The sequence below is a fragment of the Paramormyrops kingsleyae genome, chromosome 17 (assembly GCF_048594095.1).
Source record: "Paramormyrops kingsleyae isolate MSU_618 chromosome 17, PKINGS_0.4, whole genome shotgun sequence".
NCBI classification, from domain to species: Eukaryota; Metazoa; Chordata; class Actinopteri; order Osteoglossiformes; family Mormyridae; genus Paramormyrops; species Paramormyrops kingsleyae.
This window is the reverse complement of record NC_132813.1, coordinates 20,800,220-20,821,287: the sequence shown is the minus strand read 5'-3', so window position 1 is coordinate 20,821,287 and position 21,068 is coordinate 20,800,220. Positions and strand designations below refer to the sequence as shown.

Sequence of the window (21,068 nt, the reverse complement as noted above, 5' to 3'; positions counted from 1 at the left end):
CACGATGGATTGAAATGGATCACAAATTTAATCAAAGGTTTGACACTAAGGGGGATCTGTATACAACTAGCAAACAAGGGGAAGTGCAGCTTGTAGGCACTAAAAAATGAAATCGGCTCTGAATACAATGGCTGTTCTTGATCGCTGACCTTTAGCAGGCTACTCATAGCAGACATGACTAAATTACATCTTTCCTGTTCACTCTGCTTGGAAGCCAGTATTCAGCATTCTGAAGCTGTCCAGGATAGCAAAGTTGGGCAGCTTTAAAACCCTAAACCTCTGCTGCTTCTTAGAGGTGGTACAGTTTGTGTTTTCTTAAACCATGTCTGGTCTGAATCTACAGTGTGGGAATGTCAACAAACTTACAGTTTCTCACTAGTACGAAGTCGCTGGTGACCAGTCCTGCTCACTGGTATTGAAATTCATCCTCATATCTGTTCCATCCCCATTTGGAGATGCCCCACCCACGCCCTACCACCTCCCTGTCCCAAAGCTCATGACCACAAGTCACACCATGATGAGGGTCTCGCGTCCTGGACTTCTGGTGGAACAGGTTCAAAGCCCATAGTCCATTCTACAAACAGATTATATTTACAACAGCAACAGACAAACATGCGTGTCTGTGTATATGTACACATAAACAGCTCTGGAAAAAATTAAGAGACCATTATATATATTTTTAAGTCTGCAAAAATATATATTATATATATTTTTAAAACCTGGTTTAATCCTGGTTCTGCTAGCAGAAGGCTATACTGTGGGCAGGCTGCTTCCAGGCTCAAAATTTCTAAGACAGCAGTACACAAGAATAAGGTGAAGCAGGAGACACTGGGAATGATCAGAAACCAGCCAGACAGAGGGCAGAAGTGACTTTCTAGTGGCAGAGTTGACCATCAACTGATCCGACAGTTTCTCTTGAATCGGAGGATGACATCAAATGACCTGGGAAACATTAAGTGCAGGTGTGAAGTGCACCGCTAAGACAGTTTGTATCAGGCTCCTAGAAGCAGGACTGAAGTCCCATAAAGCAAGGAAGAAGCCCTTCATTAATGAGAAACAGGGTAGAACCAGGCTGCAGTTTGCAAAAAAAATGCATACCCATAAAAATTGTGCTGTGGTGTCTTAATTTTTTAAAGAGCTGTGTGTGTGTGTGTGTATACACATATATACATATATGCACACATAGTGTTGGGAAGGTTACTTTTCAAATGTAATAAGTTGCAGATTACTAGTTAACCTGTTAAGAATGTAATATGTAATGTAACTGTTATGATGACTTGACAGTAATGTAACTTCTTACATTTGGGTACATTTTTATTACTTCTCTAACAAATGTTTTAAGCAGGACAATAAAGCTGAAAAGTAGCAATTGCTTTGCTGACCCGCATTGTCTGGAAACATAGAGAGAGAGAGGAATAGGTACAGTTACACATAAGTCAACACTGGAATAGGTAAGATGAATACACGGATACGAATATAACTGTGTAATAGCAAACTAGCCCACTTTACACGCACATGTACTTGGGTGACAATGGTATTGTTGGATTCCAAACAACAGTTCACACGATATATTCATTATTCACGCCGAGACAGAAGGGTGATAAGATGGTTTCCATGCAATCGCGTGTGTCTTCCAGTCAGGTGGGATCGCTCCATACCAACCACAAACTGACAACCAAAAACAGGAGCATATAATGCAGACTTATTTTTCTGGGTATTAAAAATAATTTAGGAACATGAATCCCTTTGCCATAGTGAGGGGGCGGTACACAGCACACGGCAGTGAAGTTTCGAAAAGCAGCAGAGATGAATGGCAGAGCTACATATGAGCAGTACCAAAAAACAAAAACAACCAGTACAACTGAAGTCACTTCCTTGTTGTTGTGCGTTTTTCCGTCTGCTGTCAGAGGTGAGACACTACCAGGGGATACAGGAGGCATGGAGATAAGCCCTGCCCCCACGGGACAGCACATGGCTTAAAAACCCACTGAGTGCCCCCACTCTCCTGTCCAGTCTGCTGCCAGATTGGACTCACGCAGGGATGTCTAGCCGGGCTAAAGTCCACGACAGCGTCTCTGAAATCATAGCGGGTAAGACAAAGCCCGTGCTCTGCTTTCCAGACAGCATCTCACAGCAGCAAGCTCTCACACACACCGAGGAGAGCAGAACTCTCCTCTGAGGCATTGCAGGAATTAGGCTCAGTCTGTGTCACTAAATACATAATGGGAATTAGGCTCAGTCTGTGTCACTAAATACATAATGGGAATTAGGCTTAGTCTGTGTCACTAAATACATAATGGGAATTAGGCTCAGTCTGTGTCACTAGATGTATTATGGGAATTAGGCTCTGTCTGTGTCACTAGATGGTCTCTGTCTTTGGGGCATAAAAAGATCTGCCTCTCCTATTTTATCTGGGATCTCATGAGCATCGCTATGTGCAGTAACTTAATAAGACGTAAGTTGCTTTGTTGCATGAGTACCAGCACAATAGAGAGGCTCAGAACCGGAGGCATGAGACTGAAGGGATTATAACTATTTTAAATCCTAGTTTATAACATACACGCCTCATCTCAAGTGGCTGAGGTAACAATGTGGTCAACTTTCCATGTCACAGTGGGCTGTTACTTCAACAGTTGTTTGAAGAATGAATTTTTTGAAGACAACAGTGTTGTTTGTTATGTCTTCTTTGGATCAGATGATAGAGACCGAGGTCTGGGCTTTTGTGGATGGGTTCTAGTGATCCTGTCTGTGTTGCTGATGATGATCACATTCCCTTTCTCACTCTTCAGGTGTATAAAGGTGAGTTTTCCCCATGGATGTATGAATTAATTAATGAATCAATCAACTAACCTCCCTTTGATTTCATTTGAAAGATCTGGTGCAATTTCTGATATAGTATTAATATATTTTTAAAAAACATACATGTGTTCAGCTAACAGGGAACGTTCCCCAAAGTTTAGCTAACGTCATGTAAAGGTTCTCTCAAAGTTGGCAGAGAATGGGCCTCATTCACCAATATTTTCTTAGGAATTCTCTTAAATTTGTTCCTGCGAAATTTGTTAAGAACAACCTACGTCGGATTCATGACGTGTTCTTAAGTAGCAGAATTGTTCGCACCTTTGTTCTTAAGAATGATGAATCCCACGTCTTCGTAACTGAAAGCGCGTGCCAGTTTGTCCTAATTAGCATAGGGAAACGCCCTGCAATTTCCCATAAAAGGGCATGAGACTGTAGGGCCGTGTGCAAGGAATGGCGAAGAGGCGCGCAGGCTGTGAGCCGCTTGGCACTAAGAGGAAAAAAAACTTAAGTAACGCTGAAGTAGAAGTATTAATACAGTAAAATCCCGTTATAGTGGTCTCGCTTATAACTGAATATCATCTATACTTCTGATACTTGGCAGATGAAATCTAACACAGATAAATGTAAGGTACTCCATGCAGGGAGCAGAAATATAAAGTACAGATATTTTATGGGTTACACTGAAATAAAGGTAGCTGATTACGAGAAAGATCTTGGTGTGTATGTTGATGCTTCCATGTCCCACTCTCGCCAGTGTGGGGAGGCAATAAAAAAGACCAATAGAATGTTGGGTTACATCTATAGGTGTGTGGAGTTTAAGTCAAGGGAGGTGATGTTACATTTATATAATTCCTTGGTAAGACCCCACCTAGAATATTGTGTGCAGGTTTGGTCACCATACCTTAAGAAGGACATTGCTGCCTTAGAAAAGGTGCAACGGAGGGCTACGAGAATGATTCCTGATCTTAGAGGAATGTCTTATGAGGAGAGGTTAGCTGAGCTGAATCTGTTTAGCCTTGAGCAAAGGAGACTAAGGGGGTACATGATCCAAGTCTATAAGATTCTAACGGGTCTGGATGCTGTTCAGCCAAATGGCTATTTCAATATTAGTTTAAATACTAGAACTCGTGGGTCAGTGTAAAACAATGTAAAACATGTTCCATTAACGTCACATAAGAACATTGGGCCTCATTCACCAATTTGTTCTTAAATCCCACATACGCACTTTTTTTTTTTACGAAGATTCTGACATTCACCAATGTTTTCTTATCTGAATTTGTTCTTATCTAAGAACAGAATCTACGCACACTCAAGACCATTTGTACGCACATTTGAGTAATGATAGTTTGTTCAAAATAATTGGTTATAGCAGTTGTGTTCATTCTACAGTTCATAAAATTATAGTATTTGAATAATTTATAAAAGTAAAATATATCTAGGTCTGTCTCTGCGCATTGGCCTTGCTATCAAAATGGCATTTCTGTTACTTCTTGAAGAGCTAGCTAATCGTGCTCTGAGAAGGGAATGCATGTTATTTAGATTTATTTGGCACACAGTGTTCACAGAGAAGGTGATATCTTTCCATGTGCCAGCTTTCTTGGGGGCTTTATATGGTTACGCTACTAAATAACATGTGTCTATTTGCATTTACCTCCTGTACAATACAATGCAGTTATAACGGACTTCAAGGGACCTGGCAAAACAGTCCACTATATCCAAAGTCCATTATATCCAGAGTTGCTGTAAGCCCAGAACTACAGGATACCATTTACTCATGCCACACCCCAGCAGACACACTTGTGGTATAGATTATTATATTGTACATGTAGTAATACAACTTTACCTGACTATTAATAATCCCGACTACGTATCTGCGCTGGACATCACCTGCACGCCACGCGCCTTGAAGGCGGAGCCAGCATGTCCGTTATAGCGGAACAGAACTACAGCTAAAAGCGGCCCTGGGGACCAAATTGTTTGTCCGTTATAAGCGAAATATCGTTATATGCCAGTCCACTATATCCGATGCTTTTTCTGTATGTTCTTAAAGGCGCACCTCGTCCGTTATAGATGATATTCCGTTATAAGCGAGTCCACTATAACGGGATTTTACTGTATTAATACTTCTGCTTCAGTATTACGGAAGTTTTTTTGCTAACCGGCGCACAGCCTGTGCGTCTTTTCGCCATTCCTTGCACACGGCCCTACAGTCTCATGCCCTTTTATGGGAAATTGCATGGCGTTTCCCTATGCTAATTACGACAAACGGGCATGCACTTTCAATTAGGTGCAAACAATTCTGCTACTTAAGAACATGTCATGAATCCGACGTAGGTTGTTCTTAACAACTTAACAAATTTCGTAGGAACATATTTAAGAGAATTCTTAAGAAAATATTGGTGAATGAGGCCCAATGTTCCTAGAATAAAAAAAATTGTTAGCTGGATGCAAAGTCACGATGTGCTTCTCCACATTAATTTCACCACCGGTTCTGGGCAGCCCGCATTCTCATATCTCATTCTCCACAGATCGTTCAGGAGTATGAGCGCGCCGTTATATTCAGGCTGGGCCGTATCATCGACAAGAAGGCCAAAGGACCAGGTTGTCCGGCTGAATTTGCCACACCACTCCAATCCACTCCACTGTCACCAGCACCTTAGTCTGAGGTCCTGGGGGGTCTATCCTCTAAACGCCTCTCCCTTCCATCGCTCTAGGCATGTTCTTTGTACTTCCCTGCACAGACAATTTTGTGAAGGTGGATCTGAGGATGGTGTCTTTCGACATCCCTGTACAAGAGGTATCACATTATTTACACACATTACAGATTTGTGGAGAGTTGTGAGTGGGGATCCAGGTGGGAGAGAAACCCTGAACAGCGAGGCTGAAGGCAACACTTTTGGGGGGGGGACATTAAATTGATCAAAAGGCACAAAAAACAACCTGTACACCCAGAGGACCCCATCTAAACACCAGTATAGAATAGTTCAATCAGAGACAGTTCACTGTGGGGGCCTCAGCCATGTGTAGAAAGGCCTCTGAAATCCAGCCTCCCTCTGAGCTCCCAAATGGTTAATCTGCTATAGTATAAACAATCAGTATGTTCCACTGCTCTACTGCAAAACTTTAATTCCAGAAAAGTGATTTGAATGTAAACTGCAAAAAAAATGAAAACGTTACACTATAGCAATTACATGTGCACAGAGCAAGCCAGTAATACTGATAAATTTATCCTGAAATTATCCATTTACATTTAATGGCACGGGTTGCTGGCGTGTTACCATCTCTGCTGTTCTGTCCCTTGGGGCAGATCTTGACCAGGGACTCAGTGACAGTGTGTGTGGATGGAGTGGTCTACTTCCGGGTCAAATGCCCCATCTCCTCTGTGGCTAACGTGTCCAATGTACACCACTCCACACGTCTGCTGGCCCAGACCACGCTGAGGAACGTCCTGGGCACCAAGAACCTGTCCGAACTGCTGTCGGACCGAGAGACCATCTCAAGCAGCATGCAGGTATGGGCGATCTCAGGGTCTCAGAAGGGCATCTCTCTCAGCTTCCAAGTGTCCAGCTAAAAGGGAACATTCCCAGAACTTTAGCTAAGGTTATTTAAAGGTCTTCGCAAAATTTTAGCAGGACCTCAGTGGAAGGTGGAGGCCAGCCGGGTCATTGTCACTGTCACTCCTTAGTCTTCATAAATACAAAGGCTACATGTTTTCAGCTATGTCTGGATGAGGTCACTGATCGATGGGGCATCAAGGTGGAGCGGGTGGAGATCAAGGACATCAGGCTGCCCCAGCAGCTCCAGAGAGCCATGGCGGCGGAGGCAGAGGCCAGCCGGGATGCCCGAGCCAAGGTGGGTCAATGACCCTTTACTTCACTCAGGAAACTGCACTGGCTTCACTCGGATCATGGCTGTGTCGAGGTCGTCACATCCATTCAGACCACAGAGTGTTTATCCAAAGATGCCCGAGTGCAACCCCCTCCTGCTTTGCGCCCCCTGCAGGTGATTGCCGCCGAGGGCGAGATGAACGCCTCACGGGTGCTGAAGGAGGCGTCGCTCGTGATCTCGGAGTCACCTGCTGCCCTGCAGCTGCGCTACCTGCAGACACTCAGCCAGATCGCAACCGAGAACAACTCCACCATCATCTTCCCGCTGCCACTGGACATGATCCAGCACCTGGCACAGAGGAAGTGAACCCCAGCCCCACCCAACAGCCCCACTTAGCAACCCCACCCAACAGCATAAGTACATGTCACTCACAATTTTTGTTTCTGTTACTAATAGAAGATGAACTGGCTATTTTCTGTACAGCATTTCCAGCTGGTTTGTTTTTATAAATTCTTTTCTTACGTTTTTAAGCTTTGATTATTTTTGTGTTTTGCACTCACAGTATATGCAGTTCAGAAAGAAAATTCCAAGCAGATTAATTATTCTTAATTTATTGTGATTTTTTCAATAATGCAGATTATTCTGCTTCTTGCAGTGTTCTCCTGTTGTATGATCCCATCCCCCCTTACACACCGTTGAAAATACTCCTTTTTGGCAGCAAATGCCAATCCAGTCTTTTAAGGTGCATGTGATGGTTTGAGCTGGTATACAAAAGCATTGTAGACAAACCCTGTTAAAATGGGTTTTACAACCTTCGTGATTCTTTGCATTGCTTCTTGTTTAGACTGGAGGTAAGATATCTGCTCAACTCATAAGTACACATTTGATATAAACAGAGAACAGATTCCCACAATACTGACAACATAAACATGACAACCTTCATCAAATGGTGCTTTCAGTTCCACACACACACAACTAAGGGTCACCAAAACAGAATAGTTTTGTAACACTATTTAATATTTGAATCCAAAGTGCATTGATATGGATCAGCAGATACATACAGTATGGTCCTTCATTCATCACAATATCATTGGTCATCTAGACTACTGTTTAACATTAATTTAATATTTAAAAAAAAAAAAAAAATGCAAACAAGCAACTAAACAACCATGCTTTTATACTGCAAAAATAAAACAAATATGATTCAGTCTTGGGAGGCAAAGTTATTAAAAGAGAAGCAAAAAAAGAAACGGTCACAAATACCACCCTCAACCCTAAAATACTGTTCTACAGTGAAGCATTGGGGCTGCAGTACATGATCATGCCCCCAGGACACAGGGGCTGTCAGTGCAGTGTCAGTAGCACATTCTGAGAGGTTTGCAGTGTAGCCGAGAATGAATATATCTGGCTGTTACCCCTCTTTGGCTAAACAATGTACCCAGAAGGACAGTGGTATTCCCAAGCAGGAGACCAACATAAAGTCATCACAGAACCCTGTGTAGGACCAATTGTGCAATCCAACTGAAGTCTAACCTAGGACCCAACCAAGGAGGAGGGTACGACCCCATATAGGGTGAGTAGAGGTTTCAGCATAAGGCCATCACAGCACCCAGTGTAAATCCATTCTTTGAGTTATTAGGTCACAAGCACCAGTGAAGTTGTCGTCATTTATCCCTGTTAATGTGTTACTCTAAAGGAGCTTTGATCTAAAAATCTGAGATAAGGCTACATTTTTAGATTGTTCTTCATTTCTTTGAATCTCAAAGAAAATACTGTATCATTCTTGACATCAATTCATGACATTTTTGGACCAAGAGTGAAGCTTAGCTCACCAAGGGCTTGTGTAATTAGACATTTTTTGCAGTTATTTGATAACGCTGAGTCTAATTGGAACATTAATTCTGTCTCTGTGTTAACAAGAGTTGATTAATCTTCCTAATAAAAAGCAGTGGAAAAATTAAAAATGTGTTTGGGTGTAATAGGGTTGAAGTATGGAGTGTTATTATGAAAATGACAGAATGACCTTGAGTATAATGAAAGAAGGTGGAAATTTCCTCTGATGATGGTGTCTAGTCAACACACTTCAGAAAAAGGTCTAAACATCCCTTTGAAAATTTTTTCTAAATTATATTAACCAAAACACAAACCCAAATCTTAATAAAAAAAGATGGTTTTACACTGTGCGTGAATTAAAACACACACACACCAGAGTATGGTTTTCAGCTGCGAAGATCATGTGATGTACTACTTGATTGGTCCAAAGCAGGTGGGCTGAATTCCTTAATCTCCACAGAGGTCAGCAGTGCAGCTTCCAATTTCGAAATCTTGCAGCTGAATGCAGTGCCCACCCATATGAAAACTCACTGACTTTGACAAATATGTACTACTGTAAACTGGAGAACTGAAACAAGATCTTCATATTGCTGAAATGGTTATATGGCCACAAAATAAACAATGTGTAAGAGCAAATGACATTGGAGTAGGTTAGAGGACTGTATTATTTAAATCACTCATTTCCTTCTGAGATAAATACATTATGAGGCAAATATTGACTGTCATCGACTGGACCTTGAGGACAGCTTTCACTGCTGCAGAATAAATCACAAGACAAGTGACATTGGGTGGTCTGACATTCTGTGTAAATTTTATGGCTAAATCCCAAACTGAACATAAATTTCAGTCTAGTTGAGCTGGCTAAAGGACCTCTGGGAAGGATCACATGTTACGTTCTGTAACTGATGTACATTTATAAAATTTATGGACCATAACAACACCCCACATTTCTAGAGGTCGTCATAGAGGTAAAGTAGAGACAGGGCGGCACTTATGACACAAACCCTCAGTGATACTCCTGGAGAACCCCTTTGGGGGACAGGTCTCAGCAGGGAGATGGGAGAGGCAGTCCTTTAAGCTGAATAAAAAAGGAGTATCACCTATCCTGACAGGTGCAAGACAGTCAAAACAGCTGATACTTCTTCGGTCATGTCTGGAAGACTTACAGCACACTTTATAGAGCAACAATGTCCACTCTGGCTTACAGAAACCTGCGGTGCTTACTGACAGGCCCTACAGAAGTAACTGGCTGTCTTTGTGAAGCCAGAGGCTCGTTGAGGATCGGTAACAGAATGAAAGCTTTCCTCAGGGCAGAGAGAAGCAAAGTATGATTTCCACAAGACAACTGCATGTGTCGAAGGCTAAAGTGTTCAAGGACCAAAGGCCTCAAATACCCTTGAAATCCCCTAAAGATGCCAACCACCCCACGGTGACAAGCAGGAAAAAAGAATTCCGCTATTTCTGCTTGATGTGCTTTTGAAAATCAACACAGATTTCAGGACCAAAAGCTATATGCCTAAAATTAATGTTTGACTGAATAATATGATGACAGGAGATTATTTTTTTGTTGTGTAGAAATGGCATTTTTTTTACATGATTAAGCTGTAATATCTTGGTTAGGATTTCGTGTAAATTAAATAAATAAATAAATAAATATTATATGGTGAAGCATTTAAATGGGCAACTGTAAAACTTGGTGGTGACAACGAATGCGATGGTTCATACAGGAAACAAGAAAAGCTGCTCATTTTTTTCTTATCATTGTAATGAATTAAAACATTGAGAAACAGCTGCATGATCCAGTTTAACATGCATTTTACATTCTGGTTTACAAAAAACTGGTTACATTCTAGTGTAAAAAGAAAAAAGAGTGGAATGAGCCTGATATTCCAAGCACACATTAGGCGGCCATCATGTACACCCAGGATTTATGAACTTGGGGTGGGAGGGGCAGGATATACCCTTACTATCTTCTTTATAGGTTGGATGTGGCAGAACCTGCTGGTGTGAAGACTTGAAGGTTATCCAGGGATACAACCAAACTACAGCTACGATCCTGGTTTGCAGCAGGTTCCTGACCCCAAACAGAGGGTGAAAGCACCAGTGCGAGCAGGGGGGAGATGTGGAAGATTGTGCTTTTGTCCGGGTCTCAGGTGAACGCCAGCCAGAGCAGCCTGGTGCCGTTCAGTGCATTCGAGCATCTGTTACGAGCGGGTGGGCGGGCGATTACAGGTCACGATCACAACTGCCGGTGATTCCCAATTGACACGAGTGGGATTGAACACCAGCAAGAGGGGACTGGGGAACCTGGAATAGGGGACTGGGGAACCTGGAATAGGGGACTGGGGAACCTGGAATAGGGGAGGTCAGGCGGCAGTTCCCGGATTATCCTGGAAAAATCAGGCAGCGTTCTTGTCCACATGCTGCAGTATGTCCACGACAGGCAGAGGGAGGCAGAGAGTTTAATACGAAGAGTTCAGCTCAGAAGTTGGTTTCCAGGTCATGACATTATACTTTAAAATGACTGCCTGATTCATAAGACTGTAGGCTGAGGTGAAGGAGGCTCTAGCTCAGCTGTGGCACCATGTGGGAGAGCCGGTGACTGGGAAGGCTTCCCGTCGAGGGCCTAGAGGAGGGGAGGGGGGAGTGGGAACAGCAGGGGGCGTGTCTGGCTTGTGTACTCATCTGGGGAAGGGGTGGAAGCGGGCGGGGGAGGCGGGGCCTAGGACAGCACGGTGGGCTGGGGAGGCGGGGCCTAGGACAGCATGGTGGGCTGGGGAGGCGGGGCCTAGGACAGCATGGTGGGCGGGGGAGGCGGAGCCTAGGACAGCATGGTGGGCGGGGGAGGCGGAGCCTAGGACAGCATGGTGGGCGGGGGAGGCGGGGCCTAGGACAGCATGGTGGCCGGGGGAGGCGGGGCCTAGGGCGGCATGGTGGGCAGGGGAGGCGGGGCCTAGGGCAGCATGGTGGGCAGGGGAGGCGGGGCCTAGGGCGGCATAGTGGGCAGGGGAGGCGGGGCCTAGGGCAGCATGGTGGGCAGGGGAGGCGGGGCCTGGTGAGGAGGTTGGCGACAACATACGCGGGCTCAGCTCGCCCGTCTGCAAGCGCCACAGCAGCTCCTCGTTGGTGCGGCTCAGCCGCTTCTTCTCATTGCTCTCCCGCTCCACATATACCTGCAGGTTGGCGTTCTCCTCCGAGAGCTGCCTGCAGGGGGGACGGGGAAACAGGGCGCCATGGCAACCATACGTCACTCACAGGCACCATTATGCTAATGATGAGACGTCAGAGGGGAAATCATAGAACGTACCCAGATATCTACAGTACCAACATACAGGAGTTAACAAAAATGTGGAAACAAATTATAAATAATTACACTGTGTTTTATATTGCATTTAAATGTATTTTTTTTAAATGTAATGCGTTTGTGCAGCTGGTTAATCGATCAGGTTTTCCACAGAAATCCTGCAGAGCCATACGGATGTTTACTGGCTTACTGGAGGCCTGCATCATCACAGCCACATTCAATCAGCTAAATCACCACGACGGACAGCGGACAGATGCCGGGAACGTGACGAGGTCACACGCACCGGGACGTGACGATGTTGCGATCGATCCTGGCCTTCAGGTCCTCGTTCTGCTGCTGCAAGACCTGCACTCGCTCCTCCAGAACCACATTTTTCTGGGTCTGTGCAAAAACGAGCAGGACAGCCTCTAAAATCTGTATTCTGTAAACCGTAATAGCGGTATTCATTGGCAGGCTGTGTAATGACATCACAGCAGGTCTCTCTCCCGTCTCCCGTCTCCCGCCTCAGCGTTGGCTGCCTATGGCTCTGTGGGGAGGCACCACTCATCACACTCATAACTGTCTTTTGACATGGTTCATTTTTCACAATGTGAATACGCAGTATTTTCAAAAACAAAGACAAAATGTAAAACTCCAGCCTTTATAGGTCATTTGGATGGTGATTTTCCATGATGGTACCTGTCATCTTTTCTTCAAATGCAGAAAGACTTTACCCAAAATGGCCTGCAATAATTTTTTCATCAGAGCATTTATTTCACTCCACAGCATCTCACCAGTGGCCTGTAGTTATGTGGATATACACAAACACCATTCACACATTTCCACCTACCAGCGGCCTGTAGTTATGTGGATATACACAAACACCATTCACACATTTCCACCTACCATCTTCTCCAGTTCAGTGATCTTCATCTCCTGCTTGTGGATTTGCTGGTTCTTCATCTCCAGGACCTCCTTCAGGCTCTTCAGATCCTCCTTAACGTGTTGATATGGGGCCAAAGCATCCTGCATGCAAAGAACACAGCTGTACAAGCACCGAGCTCTGCAGCTGCCTGGGCCCAGTTAACACAATTCTGTTCCCACTCTACATATATACAACAAATACAGACTGCATTCAAAAATAGTTCTTTAAGTGATGCATAACACAGGTATAAAACATATTAGCTTATCCTGCTTCATTATTTCTAATACCTAAATCTATTTTATTTCTGCTTTTTATTACTTCTCTTAATTAAGGTTTTATGTTGTTTGTGAATGTATGCATGAAACTGCCAAGAGAAACTCCTACCGTGTAGAGCTGAATATTATCAGAAAAAACTCACATGTGATATTTCAATTTTTTTGCAATAAATATTGTGATATGTATAAAACGAAAAAGAAGTTGAAAAGTTACCCAAAATAAGCTACTGACAAATAGAACCAATCGACCAACAGAGTCTATCTAATGAGTGCCGTTGGCCTGATCTGTGCCGACGAATCACTTGCTTTTGCTCACTATCCTCTGTATGGAATGCAGAATATTTCCACAGCACAGAAGGCTAATGTCTTTCAGTGGCCATATTTTGTTTGCTTTCCTCTGCCTTACTTTTAATTAATATAAATTAGATAATCTTGAAAAAAAAATGACCATTGAAACTGTAAAGTTTGCCAAGCAACTTTTGTTCCCTACGACAGAGTAAAATTGTTCCAGCAGAACTTGATGGTCTCAGCCCAGCTGACTATCACAATCCCTGTGATGTGACAGTGGCACGTGCATGGCATGCCATCTCCACATTACCGTAATCACTAATACTTGCAGGTATACCTGGTCAAACCAGGTAAATTCTGATTCTGATTAATTTAACTCTTATGAACAATGGGTGTCAATGGGTATCACTACTGCCAAACAACTGTAGGGGTGGGGGTTCAAATCCCACCCCTATCCGGTATGTGTGTAGTTTTCTGCATGGGCTTGTGCAGGTTTCCTTCTCACACTCCAAATACCTGCAGACCTACTCTATACATTGTCCATAGTGTTGTGTGTGTGTGTGTGTCCTGTGATGGACTGGAGTTGCGTCCAGCTATTGGACAAAAGGGTGGAAGATGGATGGATGTCATGAATACAACAGGTCTAATGAACAGTCTGTTGACGTCCCTTTGGTTTTATCAGTTTTGGGTATAAGACATTCTGCTGACTCTCAGAATTACACTGGTGGTGTTTTTCTTGACTCTACCATTAAAGCATTAACAAACTGCACTGCTACAGAGTGACCTAATTCTGTGTCCACTTCACCCCAAAGATGTTACACTGGGGCTAAGACATAACATTTCTGCTGGACAATCACAATCTGTCATTTTCAGTTAATGTATTATCTTATCAGCACTTCAGGTCACCTGCAGGTGTGCCGGTCTTGAGAATGAGCGCATTTATCATTGCGCCGCCGCGCGTTTGTGAGACCGTACCAAAATCTGCTCGTCGGTGCTCTTTCGCAGAGCCTCCTCAAATCGCTTGGCGCGGTCCCGCAGGCTGCGGTTCTGGAAGGTGAGCGTGTCGACCTGGTCCTGCCGGGCACAGAGGAGGACCGAGCTCACATCCTGACCACCCCGTGTTATGGTCTGCTGCCATTCACCCCCCATCCCCGAGCATGATTTCCCTGCTCTGTACAGCATCTAAACACTGGCCACCCCATGGAAGACCATAACCAGACCACAGCTGTCATTCTTATGCTTTTATGTCCCCCCCCCACCCCCCCAACAGTCCTACCTGTAGCGAGAGCCTGAGCTTCTCAAAGTCCTGCTCCAGCTGCTTCCGCTGCTGCTCGTGGGCCTCCTTCAGCTCTACCAGGGGAGAGTGTCACCAGCCATGAGAGAATGACCCCCCCAGCTACCCCCAACCACCCGCAGACTCCTGCCCCCCTTACTCACAGCCCACCTCTGCAGTGGGGCATTGCTAAAGATGGCCCTCCCCATGCACTAATGACTGTACATCCTCCCAAACCAAAGTCAGAGGTTAAAAACCCCGCCCTGCTTATGTCAGCAATTGGTACAGTGAGCCTTGAAAGCTAAGCCGATAAACCCTGAATGTTTTGCCAGCCGCACAGGCATGCAGCCACAGCAAGCCCCTGCCTGGACCTGCACAGGCGGCACCAGCATCCACACAGGCCTGCAGCCACAGCAAGCCCCTGCCTGGACCTGCACAGGCGGCACCACCATCCACACAGGCCTGCAGCCACAGCAAGCCCCTGCCTGGACCTGCACAGGCGGCACCACCATCCACACAGGCCTGCAGCCACAGCAAGCCCCTGCCTGGACCTGCACAGGCGGCACCACCATCCGCACAGGCCTGCAGCCACAGCAAGCCCCTGCCTGGACCTGCACAGGCGGCACCACCATCCCGCAGCGCACTCACCCATCAACGTCTTGGCATGCGCCTCCTGCAGCATTGCCATGGCGACCAGTTGTGCATTCTCCATCTCTGACAGGGCCGCCTCGTGGTTCCCATTCATCTCCTCGATCTGGGATTAGCAAGAGGCGAAAGCTGAGATGGACGTTTTACCCCCACTGCTGCTTCATTACTCCCCATCTAGACATGACTCGACAAGACCATCTCTACAAGCTTAAAACCACACACTGGTTATCAGCATGGGCTGCATCTCTGCGTGTAACAGAGCTGAAACGTGAGCGCGGCGTATAGGCTGGAAGTAACATCGGCCTGCCGGCACGTTTATATTTCTGTTGATCGTCTTCTTGTGGGTACTACGATGCTAATTACTGCAAAACAGCAGAGATTACAGAGGCTGGGAGTTCAAGTGAGGTCCTGGTGCACTGTGTACATACTGCTAATATTGCGTTAAGACACTGAGGGGTGTGGCCGTCCCAAGGCGGGGCAAAGCCATGTGCTGTGCAGATTTATTTACTTCATCTGTGCCTCATTACCATGCCACATAAATACAGTGTGGATACCTGTGTAGTATAATACTTCCATCCAAATTAAAATCTCTTATCCAAAACAGGACTGCAGGGCCTGCAGCTGATCCTAGGCAGGATAAGGCACAGCAGGGGATACACAATCACATACCATGGGCAATTTAGGGATTAGTATAACTGAAATTCTTTGGATGGCCAGAGAAAACCACAGTACCTAGGGGAAACCCGAGCAGACACAGAGCGGAGGTGCGATGGAACGTTGGAGTACGTCAGGAGGAATTTAGTAGTACAGTCCTATGGTACTCATTTAAGAAATGGAGTGAACCTACATAGCAATAAAGTAGTAATGGGCAAAAGAAGCTTCATGAACCATTTGCTGTATTTTTTGATGCCACTAGATGGTGCTCTTAGTTTAATTTAGGGCATGCTTTGAGCCCTTTTATGAACAGAGATCACCATCTAGTGGGGTCAGAAAATACTGCAAATGGTTCAGGAAGCTTCATTTGCGCGTCACTACAATACACCCCCACCTGTTCCTGGTGCTGCGTGTGCACCCTCCCCAGCTCTATCCGCTGCTCCTCACGCAGCCGCCCTGCCTGGGCCGTGTAGCGAGCTGTCAGCCCTGTTTCCAGTGCCCCCAGCTCTGCCTCCTGCTGCACCCGCAGTGCCTGAAGCTCGCGCTCACAGCTCTGCTCCAGCTCCTCCTTGTCCTCCCGCAATTGCTCCCAACGCAGCACACTGGAGGCTGGGGAAAGAGGCGGGGAGGCAGGGCGACTGAAAGGTGAGGAGGTAAAGGCTGGAGGGTGAGGCGATCACAGCACAACACCCGGGGAGGATGAGTGACGCTGGCTCGGCCCCCGAAGGTCCACACTAACCTGCTTCATCTCTGATCCTGGCCAGCTCCAGGGACAGTGCCCTCTGCTTCACAAGGGCATCTTCGCTCTGCAGCACAGACAGACACAAGCAGGCAGGTCAGAGCCTTGGGCAAAACACAGCAGCTTCTCCCATCCGGGGTCCAGACTGATGCAACCTTTGGGTCCGACTTAAATATGGAGCGGAAGGTCACACGGCTGGCCAGAATCCTTCCATCCATATGGGGCAGGGTCGCGGAGGCAGCAGTCTAAGCAAGGATGCCCCAACCTCCCTCTCCCTAGACACCTCCTCTAGCTCCTCGGTTTGTCTCCTTTTTTAACGTTGAATTACCGCTGTGTATGATGATGCACCATGTAAACTCGCCTCACCTTACTTTAGTAGGCAGCACCTTCAAACCCTGTTTCTGTCTCTTAGCTCCTCTCTGGTTCACCCTGCAGTGCAGAGCACGTGTCTGTGTCTGTGTCGTGTGTGAGGCCTGTGATGGACTGATGCCCCACCTGGGGTGACCCAAGGTGATTCAGGCTCCAGGTTCACCACCACTGTTCCTGTGGTTATGCACGATGCACAGATATGCAATAAGGTAACGACTTATTTTTCGCTGAATTCTTGTTTTACGGTATCATCTTCAAAAAATGCAATGGGATCTCCTGAAATATAATTTTTAAATCTCAGGCCGTTGCTTGCATATGTGCCCCCCACCCCCAGAGAAGACAGGCCGCTTGATGTACTGGCCATTGCCCCCATGGGTATGTGTGGCGGCAAATTTTAATCCCAGTCCAGCCCTGCCTATCAGACTGGTTCCCCAGCAGCCCACCTCCACCCCTCCTGTGAGCAGGAGGGCTGTGACCTCAGCCCACCCAACCCCCCCCCCCCCCAAGCTAATCTAATTTCCCAGCGTGGACCTGCAGAGGCGCCCGCTCTCTGGGGGCTCTGAGGCCGTGACTCTTCATCCCTGTGCGTGCAGTCATCGCTTCGCCATGGAAACACGAGCTGCTTTAATGTTACTGCGGGCATTTCTCGCTAGGCGACATGGAGCAGGGCGTCTCTCTGTCAGGATGCTCACTGCCTTTTCACACATCTCTCTGTAGATGAAACAAGTTCCCACTTGACACAAAATCTGTCACATTCGCCACGGTGACGATGGCAGTGAACGGGCAGGGGCGTGAAAATCATCATGTTTACCAACAAGCGCTCACATGTGAAAATACAAGGAATCGTTCAGAAACGGCGATAGAGAACCACGCTGTTAGAGAACTCCCAATGGACAGGAACCCCCCCCCCGATGGCAGAGCACAGACCGCTAACACCAGAACAGCAGCAAAGCCGGGTTCTCCATGGTAATTACACAGGTCCACCTCAGATGGAGGCCTGGAGAGGTGATCCAGCTCTACAGCTGTGGATATCATCACCATTTGGGTGCAGCTCACACCCCAAATCCCAACATGACCCCCACCCAGCCCTAACCCCGACCCAGCCCTAACCCCCACCCAGCCCTAACCTTAACCATAAGTAACCAAACGAGTTTTTGATTGCAGTCACTGATTTTTGTAAAATGATGCCCCTTCAATGTAATATAAACATAACTCCCTCCACCCACCCGCATGATCCAGTGCTGATGCTGAGACCAGCAGGTTAACATGTTCAAAATGCATGAAAACGACAGACAGCCTCACCTGCTCTGCTGCACCTCTGCATAATGCCACTGGGTGACATGTAACTGCGTTTAACCCAGTCTGAGGGTCTGAATCCCCACCATGCTGTACTAACACACGGCAGCCCGGAGCTGGAGGACGCGTACACTCAGGGAGTGTCCCTGTCAGGGGGCGGGCAGTGGGGGGATGTCTGATCGATACGCAGATATGCATTTCCCAGCATGCTGTGCAAATTTCCTCTTCTCCCAAAGGGAATGACTGCTTATGTATATGCAGGCTCACGCACAGAAACACACACACACACACGCACAGAAAAACACACACACACACACACACACACACAGAAATCAACACACACGCACACAGACACACACAGAAACACACATGTACAGGAACACACACGTACACACAGAGAAACGCACGCAAACACAAGCACATACACACACACACACACACGCACACACATGTAGGGTAAACATATCCTTATGGGGACCGCTCATTCATTTCAATGGGAAAAATGCTAACGCTAACTATGACAACCTTAATCCCTACCCTGCCCTAACCATAACCATAAGTAACCAAACAAAATACAAGAGTTTTTGCATTTTTAGCTTTTTCATAGCAGTCACCGATTTTTATAAAAACCGGTCCCCATAAGGGAAAAAAAACGGATATTTATCACGTTATGGGGACATTGTGTCCCCATAAGGATAGGTAAACCCGCTCACACACACACACACACACACACACGCACACACACTCTAAGGGTATAGCCGCAATCTGTATAATGACAGCCTTACCCCCTACCCAGTGTACTGTATACTGTAATACGCAGTGTACTGTATACTGTAATAAGCAGTGTACTGTATACTGTAATACGCAGTGTACTGTATACTGTAATATGCAGTGTACTGTTCCCGCTACGTACATGTTTTCTCCGTATGACAGGTCAGTGACACTGTAATACACCAAACACAGAAAAGACTTAGATCTCTTATCTAGTAGAGCAAAGTTACAACCAGCTGGCCAGTAAGTGCTACCATTAGTCATCAACGAAATTACAAATAAACGATACACTAACATATATAGGCATATATTGCAAATTAGCATCACTGCAATCCAGTGTATCGCTGTTAATGTCCTTTTGATCATTACCGAACTAAAATGATGCATAGAAAATAAATGTCACTTGCACATATTAACTAAGATATGTAGCAAGAAAAAAAACTTACTTTACGTGCTACTGGAGGTTCTCTATCCCACAATACAAAGCACATGCATCACATATCAAAATAAGTCAATCTCAAGTTCAGTGTTTACTGCAAACTGATATGGCATATCACAATAAAGGTAATTTACTGCAAACAAAATACAACTTTCCTTCGCCGACCCAAATAAATGAGAGAGCAGAACAAACAGAATAGAACACAAACGCTGCCCTGCCGTTTCCACGGCCAAAGTTCTCGTGGAGCGTAAAATGACTGGTCATGAAACTGGACGTAAGTTCGGACGGTTGTTAAGCAGGTAGGTCGTTAAGTGAGGAGTATCTGTACTAGACTTTAGGAGCTTTTAGTTTTTTGATTGCAGTCACAGATTTTTGTACATTTGAGGTTATCCTTGCAGGGGGGGGGAAATGTCCCCACGATGTAAAATATCTAGATGTTTTTTTAATCACATTCTGGCACAGACACAGACACACTCTTTCAGGCCAATTGTTAATAAACTCGCATCTGCAGCCAGGCTGACACACCCATGCATGCACACAGGTCACAGTACTGCTTAATCACACATATACACATACAGACCGACAGCTCAGGTGTGAGCAGACACCGACAACACGCCCCTATACACATCCTGCAGCCCTGAGCTGCAGAGAGAGGGAATCCCCAATCACCCCACACCTTAACTAAAATCACTGATAATAAGACCCTCAGGGACACACAAACATCGTATTCCCAGCATCCTCCAGTGCGGCAGGTCAGACTATCCACACAGGAGCGATGTAACTAAGCACATTAACCTGACCCCTGTCTCTTCCACACCATCTGTCGCACTTTTCTCATCTTTTAAGGGGATTACAAGGTTAAACACTCAGCAATTGGTTTTATCTGAAAAGAAATATATATATATATATTAATAAGGAGGAATTCTGCTGCTCCATTTCCAGAGAACGATGGTCGCCGTCGATGACAGGATGACAGGCTCTATTATCATTAACACGATTCATTCAATATTCCAGAAAATGGCAGCAGACAAAGCAGGGCGGCAGATGAGATGGAAATAGGGTCATATTAGCTGTCACGCTACACAGGAGGAGCAAACAGCAGCTGCCTTATCTACCCAGATGAGGACGCCATCAATGGAATAACCCCGTAGCTTAGGATCATTGTGCTTGGATTATTATGAGTTATACTGGAAGTGAGAATCAGAGCAGAGCTCACCAGTGGCTAGGCAGCGCGTCTCTGAATGGAAAATGACAGAGGAAGGGTCACAGGTCTGCGTCAGATGGAGCAGTGTTCCTCAATCCAGGCGCCAGGGGCCCGCAGTCGGTCCAAGTTTTTGCTGCTTACGAGCTCCCTGCCAGACAGTCCACACCCCAGGTACCAGTAGGACTGTCTGCGGGTCCCCAAGATAGAGGAAACTTATACACCCACTGCATCTCTGATCAAAGAGCACTATTTGCATTCAAGGTTGGTGCCACCTGAGTCATATCACATGACAAAGTGGTGAAATTAATATTATGACTGTAGAATGCTGTCTCTGAAATGTGCATTGATTAAAAAAAAACAAAAAAAAAAACAAAACAAAAACCAAAGGATTTGAAGCAGTAAACAGTAGATGGCGACCTTGAGCTTCTAATGTACTGTGGGATA

At 45.8% G+C, this 21,068-nt stretch overlaps 2 protein-coding genes across 2 annotated transcripts in view; one reads left to right on the top strand and one right to left on the bottom strand.

Annotated features, from left to right (window-relative positions):
• Positions 1–714: 714 nt before the first annotated feature.
• On the top strand, positions 715–7,028 carry LOC111851354 (stomatin-like). Its single transcript, XM_023826202.2, has 7 exons — positions 715–2,090; positions 2,696–2,799; positions 5,328–5,400; positions 5,514–5,596; positions 6,107–6,310; positions 6,517–6,651; positions 6,802–7,028. The coding sequence occupies exons 1-7, from the start codon at positions 2,042–2,044 to the stop codon at positions 6,991–6,993; spliced, it is 840 nt and encodes a 279-aa protein (XP_023681970.1). The 5' UTR covers positions 715–2,041; the 3' UTR covers positions 6,994–7,028.
• A 4,113-nt stretch (positions 7,029–11,141) lies between these two features.
• The window catches only part of LOC111851261 (microtubule-associated tumor suppressor candidate 2-like), a 34,604-nt gene continuing 24,677 nt past the window's right edge, over positions 11,142–21,068 (bottom strand). Inside the window, exons 8-15 of the mRNA XM_072701632.1 lie at positions 16,546–16,612; positions 16,201–16,415; positions 15,153–15,258; positions 14,508–14,581; positions 14,207–14,305; positions 12,650–12,769; positions 12,048–12,145; positions 11,142–11,664 (exon numbers count right to left, since the gene is read on the bottom strand). Of these exons, the coding sequence (XP_072557733.1) occupies positions 11,142–11,664; positions 12,048–12,145; positions 12,650–12,769; positions 14,207–14,305; positions 14,508–14,581; positions 15,153–15,258; positions 16,201–16,415; positions 16,546–16,612 (1,302 nt within the window). The remainder of the gene's footprint in view (positions 11,665–12,047; positions 12,146–12,649; positions 12,770–14,206; positions 14,306–14,507; positions 14,582–15,152; positions 15,259–16,200; positions 16,416–16,545; positions 16,613–21,068) is intronic.

Coding starts and splice junctions, on each gene's coding strand:
- LOC111851354 (XM_023826202.2), top strand. CDS start 2,042: ATGTCTAGCCGGGCTAAAGTCCACGACAGCGTCTCTGAAATCATAGCG. Junction 5,597..6,106: donor TCGACATCCCTGTACAAGAG/GTATCACATTAT, acceptor CCCTTGGGGCAG/ATCTTGACCAGGGACTCAGT. Junction 6,652..6,801: donor GCCGGGATGCCCGAGCCAAG/GTGGGTCAATGA, acceptor CGCCCCCTGCAG/GTGATTGCCGCCGAGGGCGA.